Source organism: Ursus maritimus, unplaced genomic scaffold, assembly GCF_017311325.1.
Source record: "Ursus maritimus isolate PB19 unplaced genomic scaffold, ASM1731132v1 scaffold_19, whole genome shotgun sequence".
Lineage (NCBI taxonomy): Eukaryota > Metazoa > Chordata > Mammalia > Carnivora > Ursidae > Ursus > Ursus maritimus.
The window spans coordinates 4,121,310-4,134,566 of NW_024424341.1; the positions used below are offsets into that span (position 1 = coordinate 4,121,310).

General features: G+C 53.8%; 1 protein-coding gene across 1 annotated transcript in view; it reads right to left on the reverse strand.

The window, feature by feature from the left end:
- Positions 1-13,257, reverse strand: part of CRISPLD2 (cysteine rich secretory protein LCCL domain containing 2) — a 60,353-nt gene that overhangs the window by 19,399 nt on the left and 27,697 nt on the right. The window contains exons 7-12 of the mRNA XM_008702683.2: positions 9,364-9,507; positions 7,804-7,864; positions 5,360-5,426; positions 4,782-4,912; positions 2,704-2,747; positions 705-777 (exon numbers count right to left, since the gene is read on the reverse strand). Coding sequence (XP_008700905.1) covers positions 705-777; positions 2,704-2,747; positions 4,782-4,912; positions 5,360-5,426; positions 7,804-7,864; positions 9,364-9,507 — 520 coding nt within the window. The remainder of the gene's footprint in view (positions 1-704; positions 778-2,703; positions 2,748-4,781; positions 4,913-5,359; positions 5,427-7,803; positions 7,865-9,363; positions 9,508-13,257) is intronic.

Sequence of the window (13,257 nt, forward strand, 5' to 3'; positions counted from 1 at the left end):
TGGATCTCAGGAGCATTACGCAGACGGAGAGAAGCCAGACACAAAAGTCTACATGTTATGACAGCTCCGTTCACGTGAAATGCTAGAAAAGGCAAAATGACAGTGACAGGATGTAGACCAGCGGTTGGCAGGGACGTGGGTGGGAGGTAGAGGGACAGGGTGACTCGAGGCAACTTTCTGGCACGACGGACCCTCGATTGTGGCAGTGGCGGCACGACGGGGCACATGTGTCAAGACATGTCAAATTGCATACTTAACGGTGGGTGGACGTTATCACGTTACACCTCAGAAAAACTGGGGTATAATGAGCTGGTTCTAAAGTGACCCACAGAGGAAGTGCAAGAATCAGGAAGCTGATTTCAAGGGGACAAGTGGCACCCTGAAGCCCCTAATAGGGCAATGCCCCGCTGGGCCACTCCCTGAGACTCAGATCTCAGTGGCCTGGGCAGGGCCCCGGGAATCCGTCCTGTTGACGCCCCTCAGGCAATCCCACCCCGCAGCCAGGGCTGAGAACCAGGGGTCTCGGGGAGCGGTCCGGCGGGTCTGACTCTGAGCACAGAGCAGTCGGTTTTCTGGGTGTCCGCACAAAAGGGCCACACCTAGAACTCGGTCATGCTTTGCTCCTTGAGATGACCCCCAACCCAGCACGATGCCTCCTTCTCTCGGCCCCTGTGTTTGTAAAACTAGATGCCAGCAAGCCTCACCTGGGGCAGTGGGTCCCCGCCTTCTCGAACGGGCAGAGCTGAGCAACAGTGGTGTAACAGTCCAGGTCCTGCACTGGGGACAGAAACACGGCGGGAAACGGTCAGGTCGTTGGCAAGCCTGGGTCTCAGGCCTCCAGCCTGTGAGATGGCCCTTCGGACAAGGGGCTCATGGGACCCTCAAATGGAGGTGGAACGAGAAGCCAGCAGGTGCCAAGCCCTAGCGCTGCGGGCACACCACCTCGGGCCCCTCAAGGGACGAGACGCCCCGTGGCCTGAGTGTGTCTACAGCTTAGGGGTGTTTTCACCCTCAGTAGTTTCTCCATAGGACCCACGATACCTTTCATTTGCTCCCCTACCTTATCCTCACAGCAGGTCTTATTCTAATTACGCAGAGGAGGAAGCAGAGGCCCAAAGGCCAGAGACCAGCCTGGGTCTGCACGGGACATGGTGGGAGGCCGGGTTTCTGATTCTGAGTCTAGAGCTCTTCTTCAAGGTCACTTGTTTTTAACAACAGAGGTAAGAAAGTGGCTCTGACACTGGCCACCTCTCGCCTCTGAGAGAGTGTCCTCAGCAGTCCAGGGCTTGGCAAACTTTTCCTAAAGGGCCAGAGGCTAAATATTTCTGTTTCTGTGGCTCTACGGACTATGTTGCAACCACTCGGCTCTGTTGCTGTAGCAAACACCGCTATAGCAGACGTGTACATGAATGGGCGCGACTGTGTGCCGATAAAACTTTATTTACAAAGACAGACGGCAGCAAGGTTTGCCCCTGAGGGTGGTTGTATTCACCAGCCCCTGGTCCGGCCTGTCATTTGGATGGGCCAGAGATCTAGGCAGCAATCCAACAAAGGGGATTGACTCTGTACACCCCGGGACGCTATACAATGGAAGGCAGGGGAGGTCATTAGAAGAAGGCTGAGAACACCACTCAAAGGCACAGAAGGATCTTCCGGATACATTATTATTTTTTTAAAAATCAGGTGACGAAACTTACATAATTCTATTTCAATTTTTAGAAGCGTATCAATGTATTACCAGTGCAAAATACTGGTAATCAGGAAAATAGACTATGAAGTTATCCACCAGAATGTTCACAATGTTCTATCTGAGTGGTGGAATCTGGGCCAAATCCTTTTCTTTTCTTTTTTTTTAATGCTTCTTTGTATTTTTAAATTATCTGAAATAAAAAGGCATTATTTTTGTAAAATGGAAAAAAAGCTGCTACCTGTTTTTATAAAGACATCTAACCAGATATTCCTGCATCCAGGGCCTATGACGACAAGAACTGCTTTCCCAAAGGAAAGGAAGGGTCGGCAAGGTCAATTTCCTGAGGAAGGAGCTCTGTGGGGTGCCCCTGCATCTCTGCTTGCCTGAGACTATTCCAGTCAAGTGCCCATTCTGGGCAACTGGAATTCACAGCTCCACCTCTGCTTACAGCATGCTCTCCCATGGATGCACCCCACCCTGCCAAATGAACGTACCCTCGGCGATAGGAAAATACATAGGCAATATAAAATATAGGCAATATGAAAAGCTAAGCCAGAGATGGAAAGTATATGCTACGTGCTTCCTCGTGTTTCCCTCTGGCACTCACAGCAGACATTACTGGTCTATCAAGTCTTGTTTTCTAAGGAGCCCAGAATGGGGCTTCAGCACCCTCCTCAACACAGGGCTCCAGCTGCTACCATCGACCAGCAGAAATGGACTCTCCCTATCAGGTGCTCTAAACCCAGGCATTAGTATTTCTGTGACACTCCGCTGGGAACCCCAGTGCTATTTCTGGTTTAGCAATTTAGGACCAATGCTAAGTTCAGATATGTTTAGAAATTAAAGAATTAACCTCATCAGGAACCCCTTTAAAAAAGACTTTATGGTGCTGAGAGCTACAGTGTTAACAGACATCAAACACACTCAATCAATAGCTAAGTAGAATAGAATCTCCAGGGAAACCCAAGATAACCTGTGTATTACGGTCACATAAAAAAGACTGGCCAGCTTACCTTTTACTTTTGACACCATGAATGAGCTGGAAGGCTTGTATTTGCTGGAAAAGAAAACATGAGGTAAATGCAAACAGAATCATTTCTAGAAGGGCAAGATTGCTCCTGCATTTGTTTTATTTTCAGCCTCAACTTTACATTTTCCTACTTGTTTCCTATAAGCCTAAAAGCCCTTAGAACATTCTGGAGTGGGGCTTGCTAACCTTCTCTGTATCAAGAACACCTGTGGCAGCCTGGTGAAGCCTATGGACCCCTTCTCAGAATAATGACTTAAAAATGCATACAGTAGGGGCGCCTGGGTGGCTCAGTTGTTAAGCGTCTGCCTTCAGCTCAGTGCGTGATCCCAGCGTTCTGGGATCGAGCCCCACATGAGGCTCCTCTGCTAGGAGGCTGCTTCTTCCTCTCCCACTCCCCCTGCTTGTGTTCCCTCTCTCACTGGCTGTCTCTCTCTCTCTGTCAAATAAATAAATAAAATCTTTAAAAAAAATGCATACAGTAAATTTACAAGATTAACAGGGAATCAGTTATTAGTGACATTGTTATCAAAGTATTAAAACAACTTTGCATTCAAGTGATAGCTGTGCTTCCTTGTGAACGCAGTAAACACAAGATCAAGAGGCGAGTCTTCGAACCACTACCCTTTCAGGGTAATGATGGCAGAGACTGTGTTTTCAGATGTCCGCAGCAGCCGATTTCTCCCAGTGAGAGAATTGCGGGCCCTGCTAATGCTACTCTGGTTTGGGGCCAACATTCATACTGGCAGGAAATACTACATTTCAATTAGAGGTTAGATAAAATAAAGCTTTGATTTGCTTTGTGTCGATGTTTGTAGACTGCCTAAAATGCAAAGAACCCCGCTCCGGATCTAAAATTGCCCACTGGGAGGGCCCAGAAGCAGCTCCAGGACAGCGAGCGTGCCAGGCCCTGCGGGGCCCAGTCCCCACCAGCCCGCAGCACCCTTGGTGCCTCTGCTGAGTCTTGCGTGGCTGGCGTTAGGTCACTCGGCCTCCGCTTTGCTTCCGTTTAGACTTCCTTGCTCGTGTTTACACAACCCCCAAGTCCCTAGCTAAAATGAAGAGGGAATTTTGCAAGACCTCTTGAAGAAGCAGGCCTTTCAAAGGGGAATGACTCATGTGGTTTCTGAGATGTCCTGAGTGGAGCTCCTTGGAACACACACACAGGGGCTCTGGTCACTGTGGTCCTTGCTGCAGACCCTGGGATGGGGACTCACACGGGGAAGCTCTCTTGAGGCGATGCGCCATGGCCCGGGGCTGTAGGGAGCTGAAGCAGGGTCCCCAGTGTCCCTGCTGGGCTGGGCACTAGATCTTGGGTGGGGAGGGGGCTCCTGGGCATGGGAGGGGCGCACATTCTCAGGGTTCTGGGCACCAGATCTTTCCTAGCAACTGTGAGAGAGTTGCATCATGTAAAAAACTGGCTGACTGTAGCTCTGTGGACTAGCTGGGTGTCAGCCCTGGGTCCTACCAGGGCCCTGTTTCACAAGCAAGGTGCTGCCACCCAGAAGGGATGAAGAAACTACCTCAAGGTTGTGGGGGTGGTGGGGTGGGGAGCAGAGCCAGGTCCGTTTGGCCACTGTCGGGCTCCATGCTCCCCGGTTCGTTTATGCCTCTGACTCTACGGACAGACCACGATGTGGCCTCCCCCACCGCTCCCCAGAAAGTCAGGATGGGGAGGACGGTCTGCCTGCGTCCATCTGCAGACCTTAGCTGAAAAACAGGATCTTGCGGGGGGGGGGACAAAAAAAAAACTCAGTATCTTTAAAAAATGAAAATTCTCAGTCTCTAGAAAAAAAAATGCTAATCAAGAGTAAACCTATAAACTCAAGGATGGGAAGAAAAGCAGGGGTCAAAGCTCAGCCCAAATGAAACAGGAAAACCCACTCGGGGGAGAGACGGTAAATCACCTGCGGGGTGAATTTTGAGCTATGGAGTTAAGTTCGTCTTTATAGTGTCTTTTTCCCCTACTTCTTTATAATGTTCAGTGCTTTTCGAAATTTCGACAATACTTTCATAACCAGAAAACAGAGAAGCATTAAGGAGTCCTCGTCACAGAGTAGTTACCTCAAAGACTCCACGCCGTTCCTCTCAGACCTGACGAAGAAGGGGACCTTCCCGTTCCTGGTGACGTCCACCAGGCCACCTTTGTCGTCCAGGATTCCGTAGTGGATGGCGGCCCGGCATATGCTGGATGACTGCGGGCAGGGAGGGGGGCACCGTAAGTACATCTGAATTCGCCTTTGTCCGGGCTTCTTTCGAAACGTCCAGGGTGTTTGTCCTCTACCCACGAAAAGCCGAAACGTCCGGCCAAAGCTCACCCCACTTCTGACTCACCTTTCCCCAGAACACGTCTTTGTTCCTGGGGTGGCTTATCTCAGAAAACTCATCCGAGGGGCTTTACGAACTAAGAGCAGTGACAAACGGCCCTTTCTCCCCACCCAGTGGAGCGCGTTAATGCTCGGTCTGGGGTGCAGACTGACCTTCCCGAGGGTGAGCCCCAGGTCCCCGGGGTGGCTCGACTAGTCTGCACGCCCAGAGACAGGCGCAGTTCTCGGACGGAGGGGTGGAAGGAAAATCCTGTTGCGTGAAAACCACCAGCCTCCCTCACAGACGCGCGATGGGAGCCCCCACAGGGCACTTACACTTTCATAGAAGAGGGTTCCGAAGACCTTCGCCTTGTCGTTCAGGCAGCCTGCGGGGCACTGGTACCTGACGGGGAAGAAAGCACATGGTTTCCAGAGGTGAATGTGTTGAGGGACTCTCACCAGGGATTTACCTGGGTTTGTCTCCTTCAAAAGTTCTCCCACAACATCAGACAGAAGCTCTGAATTCACAGAAGAAAGACAAGTGGCTTTAAAGGCACCAAAAAAACCAAAAAAATCTCAAGCATCCACCATCAAAGAAGGTACAACTCGAAAGGAAATGCCTCCTTCTAAGGTGTTGGATTGCAAGGTTTTGTTTTTTTTTTAAAGAATAAAACCCAATGCTGCTGCTCCTGCCTGTGAAAATGCATACATTAATCCTTCCAGAAAGCCTTAAAAATTCATATCCTCTCATTCCTGAGCTTCCCTTGTAAGCGCGTAACCCAAGCCAGGGGTCGGAAAGTCAGACCCATGTGTTATTTCAAGGGTTTATAATCGTGAAAGACTAGAAATAAGCCAGCACCGTCAAAGGAATGGCCAAGCCTATGCCTGTGTGGCCGTACGCTGGAGTCTGATGCATTCCCCTAGAAGTGAAGTCTTTGAAAAATATTTGACTTTGGAAAATCTTAAATGAAAACAGTAACGCACAAGACGCGTAAGCAGTGGTAACCTCACCGGTGCACAGAAAACAGACGGGAAGGGACTACACCAACTTGCCACGGATATCAGGGAGATGCTGGGACATTTTTTTTTTCCTTTAAACTTTGGTGGTGGTGGTGTGTTTCTGAATTACTTACCATAAACAAGAATACCTTTCAAAGTCAGGGGGGAAAAGGTCCGGTAAATATTATTTTGGTCAAACACCAGGTGACAGAATGCCTTCGAGGAGACAGACGGCGGACGTACTTGTGTTTGCAGGTGAGGGAGTCATAGTTCTCAATAGTCCTCCTCCCTGCTTGCAGAGGGTCCCAGCTACCCCGACTCTGGAACTTTCTCAATGTTATCTGATGGATGTTCCCCAAACCTCATGCTTTTTTCTCCACTGACTACTCAGGGTGACGCTCTCACAATGAGCTCGTGGCACAGAAAGGCACGTCATTACAAAGGGACCACTCAGCGCTCCGAACATCCCGGAGCCGTGCGGGTGTGCCCTAACGCTGGGCACGGGGGCGGTTAAGCCAGCACCCCTCGGTGCCACATGTTGCTCATCTCACCAGCAAGCTGCCTGCTCTTGCTTCTGCAGTACATGCGACCAGCTGCTCGTGGGATGCGCGAGCCCTTGAGTGACCTCATCCCAGGTCGTTTAAAGTCTACTTCCTGACACTCCTGCCAAAGTCCAAGGGGAGCGCTCTCCTGGCAAACCAAATTCCAAACCCCCACAGCATGAAGGAGGAACTGCTACCTTCTCTTTTCAGCGTGTGCACTAAGTAACACGGTTCACCTTTAGAGAAACAGACACCAGAACCAGAGGAAGAGGATTAAGGACCACTCTCTACCGCGGACATGGTTTTCTGACCGTGAGCCCGAGGTTCTGCGCGAGGCCACTGCACCTGTTGGCCACTTGCTGCCAGAAAGAGCAGCCTAGCAGCTGCATTGCCAAAACCAAACCCGTCCTTCTTGGCAACCATTCTTCACCATCTGAATGGACGATCCTGAGTGAGTCCATCAGCGAGATGACCGCATTCGACTACCGGGGAACACACGGGCAGCCCTTCCTCCAGAGGGGACTCAGGTCATACAGCGGGCCCGTGGCATCTGTCAGTGGCCAACAGCACCAGCTCACATGGGCCCCCCACGGCCCCCACCCTAATGTCCCCTGCACAGAACCCCGGGCCACCCTGTAACCCTCTTCACACACACACACAGGTGGAGTGGAGCCCCGACCTCACCAGGTCTCTAGGTCTACAGCACAGCTGCTATTTGCACGTCTACAGCCTGGGGACTCCTAGAGGACTAACACCCACGGCATCCATGATTCGGGCCCCTCCTCCCCACTGGGGATGAAACACTTAACTGGAGTCTATGTCCAGGTGGGAGGAGACCCAGAGCCTGGGCCAACTCCCTAGTCAAAGGTTATTATTACCGGGGGTGATTTTATCCTCCCCCACGCCCCAGGAACGGTGGGCAATTTCTGGTGCCATTTTTTGTCATCACAGCTGGAGGTAGGGGTGTTCCTGGCATCCAGTTACAGGGCACAGAACAGCCCCGCCACAGAGAATCATCCAGCCCTAAGTGTCAGTAGCACCGAGGCTCAGAAGCCCTGCTCTGGGCTGACAGACACAGATCATCTTCGTGGGCCAGGCTCTTAATAAATGGTGACAGTCAAAGGGACCTCGGAGATGTCATGGTCAGTCTAACTCATGACGTGACCTGTAACCCACAGCAGGCCCTTTGAAGGAAGGGCTGTGGACATGGGCGGTAGAGGGCTCCAGCCCAGACCTTACCTGTTGCATGTGGACCCTTTGCACTTGTCCTTCATCTTGGTGTCACACTGGACAACTTGGGCTAGGAGAGAAGGGCAAGAACTCACATCACACAAACAGGAGGAACGGTTCACCCCGCGCTCCGACGAACTTTCTGGAACATCCTGGAATCCATGTCATAACCTGAGCGAGAGCACTGCCCGATGGCTGCAGGCCTCAGCTGTGAGGACCAAATTGCAGACCCGGCCCTTCAGAGTAGCCATGTGACCTTGGACATGTGCCTTCCCCTCTGAGGTTCAGTTTCCACAGAGGAGCGGCGGGGACAAGTGCCGTGGGTGCCGTTCCTAGGAGCATTCACTGAGAAACTCAGTGTGGCCTTGGAAGGGGGGCCTGGCCCACACCAAGTGCCCCGAAGGCCTGGAGGGTTCCGGAAGGGTGGGACTCACAGGCCTTCTCCAGCCAAGATGAGTTCTCTCAAGCTCTCCTTGTTTGTTTTCCAGGGACACATCAGAATCTTGGCACAGTGTTACAGTTTGTCAGAAAGACATATATTCTTTTGTAATTTTAAATCACTCTTCTAAAAAATGGAACAATTTTCACTTCTGGACAGACAAGGGCGTCGGTGTACTTTCTGGTTGAAAGAAAGCTACGGAATGATGAAGTGGGCAGAAGTCCCCAGCGAAAGACACCGGCAGGCCCATGAGGACAGAGACTGGTGAGGCAGGGCAGGGACAGAGCAGCCCGAAAAACTAGGGGGGGTTCAGAGAAACACGAGCTCGGCCCTGTTCAGAGTGGGGGAGCCCCGTCTTATGCCGTGGGAGGCTTAGAGGGACACAGAGAACCCCGGGCGGACAGCCCAGGCCTGTGTTGTGCCCATGAGAAAATGCCCCTCTGGAGCCCCGAACCCTCCATAAAGGGGCTACATCGGGGACATGGAACACGGAGCTCCGGGTGGGAGGCGGTGAGGGCAAAAAGAAGGAGGCTGTGAGGCGAGCGTGCAGGCAGGGCAGGGGAAAGACGGGCAAGGGGTGAGCGCGATGCTATTCCCCACCTGGGGGCCTCCAGGAGCCTCGAGGCGAGCCGTGGGAGGCACTGTGGTGATGACCTCAGAGCTGACACCGGGTGGCCCCCGTCACTGCACATGAGCCTCACGGCAGCCTCACGTGACCCTTATTGTCCCCTTGTATGGATGAGCAAACCAAGTCTCACAGAGGCCGGTGAGGGTCCGGTCACCAGCCGGTCCGTGGCAAAGAAGGCCCAGAGCCCACGGGAGCCAGCCCCGGGGATCCACGTCCCACTGGCACCTCCAGAGAAACTCAGTTTTAGCCCAGGACCCCTTTGAAAGGAGAAGGTCTCACCTTGAAATGCTGGGCGGGGGAGGGGGAAACGCCACCCACACGCCACTGCCGTGATGCTTGCTTTGGAAGTGACTTAAAAATACCTTTTTTCAAAAATGTCTTAGGGCTGTGCTTTTGCAGCTACACCCACCCTGTTCCCCACTGTTTGCTGACCTGAGACCTCTCGGGCCCCCCCGCCCCCCGCAGAGGCAGTCCCGGGGCAGAGGCCGGAGCCCCAACTCACTCATGTAGTTCACCGCGGGCGCTTTCTTGGGCTTCGTGGGTCTGACCACCCTCGGCTGGACCCAGACGTGCTTCTCATCGGGAACGGGAGCCACCTCCACCTCGTTCATCTCGTCTGTTTCGGGTTTGGGGCTGTAGGTCTCTTCTTTTAATAGTGGAGAGGGCGAGAAAGATAACACGGGGGGGATTCAACAAAAATGCACTTTGCGGGGAAAAGGGCAACTGGGAAACTGGGACTGGCTTGAGGTTCATGGTCACAAAGGGTCGGTTCAGCGGCAGAGAGAAAGTTACACTTCAGAGCCGGGCCGGCCAGGGGGAATTCTACAGCCAAGGCGAGGTGGCTAGGCTCTCTGCGCACCGTGTTTGCCTTGGACCCAGGAGCAGCTGGGCCGACCGGAGGCGCAAACCCCAGTGCCCACACCTGGGTGATCACAGCGGCTTCTTGTCCCTCCCCCGCACGTCTCCACCTGCCCGAGGAAGCAGCTTCGAGAGGGTGCCTCGCCCTCTGCCCCCAAGCTGGCACTGTCTGGCCTGATGTCCCTCTGGCCTCCCGTATTCACTGGGGGAGGGGTCTTCCTCGGTCTTATGCCCTCCGTGGTGCACAATGACCCGTGTCAGTGTCCTTGGACCATGCTGGCGGCGGGCACACTCTGCTCGGTTCTGTGCCCCTGTGAGTCACCACTCCACCAAGCCGAAGCCTTTCCCTGCACCGAAGCTTTGCCGCCCGACGTGTATAACCAGCCAAAGACCCAACTGCAGGTTACAGAGTTACTCCATTGGGTCCCGGCATGTTTCCCACCCCCAATATTATCTCTTCCCCAACACAACGACCCCCAGGTTTAACACAGGTTAATTAACCAAATTCCGTTTCTCACGAGCATCCGTGCACATTCCAGTTCCCGTCCTGAGACACCTGTGGGCGCTCATCAGCACCCACCTGCAGGTCATCAGGTACCAAGCTGTGAATTCAGCCAATGCACAGAAAAGTCTTGCTATTTTTATCTGCTTGCGTGGTCTTGTCAAGGACTAACTGATGCGTAGCTTTGCAGGGGGAGCCCTCCCACCTTTAGTGTGCACACCCATCCCCCAACGGTGTCTGAGGACCAGAGCTGGAAACCCCCACCTTGGGAGGCCCTCCCAGGCCTCTCTGTGGCACTGGACTAAAATTCAAGTGGCCACCAAGTGCTCGTGAATCCCCTAGCCTCATTCCTGCTTCTCCTTAGCAGCAACGATGTCTCTTCTCCAAAGGGGGACCAGGTGTTTTGTGGCTATCCAAAACGAGCTCCGAATCCAGGGCCAATTCTCCAGGGCTTTTCAATGCTGAGATGAGCCGCAGTGGCCTCACTGGCCAGTCCCCCCACGCACAGCCGCCACCCCGGGTGAGGAGAGTGGGTGGCAGTCCTGAGCCCCAGGGCCATCCTTATCAGAGCTCTGCTGACAGCCATGAGGCCACCACCACCTGCCCCTCCCACCAGCTGCAAACTCCCTGGGGCGGGGAGCCAGCCTGCTTCATCCCCCCAACCCCCACCCCAGACACCCAGCTCCCAGCCACAGTTTTGCTCCACAAAATCTGCTGAATGAAGGATGAGCTAACCCTTAAAGAATTCTCTGAGTTCTTTCGGAAAAAAAAGAAAAAGAAAAAAAGAGTCCCAGCTGAGTTTAAAGACATTCACGATGAGTATTCCGAAAGCACCCCTTGGAGCCAAAAGCTATAGGCGAAATCTTTACGAAGACGCTGGGTTTGCAAACGCCGTTTGGTCCACACCTTCTGTCTCGGGTCTGCTCTTCCCATCAATGTGGCCATTCAGCTTCGCCCTTCCCTGGAAGCCAGAGCTATCTCTGGAATGAGCCGGGTTTTCTTCCACTGGCCTTTAGGATTTTTATACCTCATAATCGCGGCTTTATTCAGCCGAATATAGTTTGGTAAAGCTGTCTAAAGCATTTGAGGGCTCACTATTTAAGAAAATGGGCAGACAGTCCTCGCCCTCAGACACACACATGAAAAGTGGAATGCTGACCCAGAGGACAGGCTGTATTTGAGCACATCCTAATTAAGGTCCCCTGTGTGGAGCAGCGTGGGCCTGGGGAAATTCCATGCCCAAGTTCACCGCAAGGTTACTGTGCGCACCGTTCAGCTCCAGACCAGGGGTCTCGGGCCCCAGGGCATTGCTTACATCAGCCTGCAGAGTCCCACCTGGTTCTGTAGGTGGTGACAAGAGCTCGCGGCTAATGTGTACTGGACACGCACTGAATGATTCCCTGCCGGCTCGGGGCCTCCTTGGTGTGCACTCCTCGCTCCCCAGGAGGCCCGATCAGCCCTGTTTCACAGACAGGAAAACCGAGGCTCAGAGAGGCTACTACCTGCCCAAGCTCACACAGCCGAGCGTCGAGCGGCCCGTCCATGAAGCCCACACCCTGGATCACCACACAGTTTCGCAGTTTCAGGCTGGAGGGACGGAAACGTCTGGAATGGTCTATCGTTAACCCTGCTCCATCTGCATTACAGGTCAAGGCCTTGCCAGGTGCCCTCAATCGTTGCTGATTAAGTAGCTAATGCAGATAAGCTGCTTTACCGGAGGCTTTCTGCCCGGTTAGCTAAGAAAACGGGGATGCCTGCCAAGGGAACTTGGGTGTTTTCCACCAAAAATAAAGAAACAAGCACAAAGGCTTCATTGGGTGGGTAACCCAGCATCTGAGCTGTCTTTGTGTGCATTTGTTCTTTGAAAATGAGCCTCTGTGCGTATGGGCAGTATAGGCATTCAGACGGCATGCAGAGTACATCTGCTCCATGACCCTAGAGCCCTCAGCGCAAACTGGCAGTTGGAACAACAGGTGACCAGGGTTCCAGGAGAGTCTGGGGGCAGAAAAGGCCCAGAAGCAGGTGCACTGCCATGTAGTCAGAGAAGGCTCCCTGGAGGAGGTGTGACACCAGAGCTGTGTTTCCAAGGAGGAGAAGGTATCGGCCAGGTTCACGACATGGATGAGGGCCCCAGGCAGGGAGAGGGCCTACATCCCCCAGCAGGTGCAGAAGGACCCCATGCAAGGTGATGAGTGCGGTCATACCTCCCCACCCCCACTTCTCCGAGGAGGTAATGACCGTGTTTATAAAGCACTATGTGAGGTGCTATGCTAGCACGTCATGTCCTTCTCTCTGCATCCTCCCGGCAAAGCTTCTACAGAGGGACTCTTACCGCCACTGTTACAGATGGGTAGACGGAGGCCCAAAGACAGCGAGCAGTTTGCCCGCGTACACACCTCCGGTAACCGTGGAGACGACCCCTAGCCCAAGCAGCTCTGACTCGTGTGCCTGGAGCCCCTCACGGAGGGGCTGACAGACCCTGAAAACAGCTCTACGACGAGATTGGGCTTGAGCAAAGAATAGCAGGAGACCCAAGGAGAAGCCTCAACGGGCCTCCCTCTCCCACGGTCCCCAAACCAGAGCTCGGGATCTGACGAGGGACTCACCCCTCCTGGGGGACTGGACAGCGGCCACAGGCCCTGCCTGCCAGGGACACAGGGAAGGGCCCGGACTGGCCCGAGGGCCAGCCTCCACCCACAATCTTGTCCTGCCCTGACCCCCACCTCCAGGCAGGGAGATGGAGGCTCAGAGAGAGGGGGCGGCCTGCCCAGGGTCCCGCGGCTGGAATGCGGCAGGCGAGCTGTTCCCAAAGCAAGTGTGCTGGGTTCCAGAACCCATGTCCCGTGAATGCAGGACTCAGACCGGGGATTTCTGGGGGGGGGGGGGGTTCACTAAAGACAAGCGTGTGGAGCCCCACCTCGGAGACAGAGAAGAGGGGTGGGCGAGCAGAAGAAACCGCAGTTAGCAAGCCTCCCTGTGTCCGGGGCTCATGACCACGCCGCCCTAACACCTACAGGCGCCGCGTGTGCTCTTGGC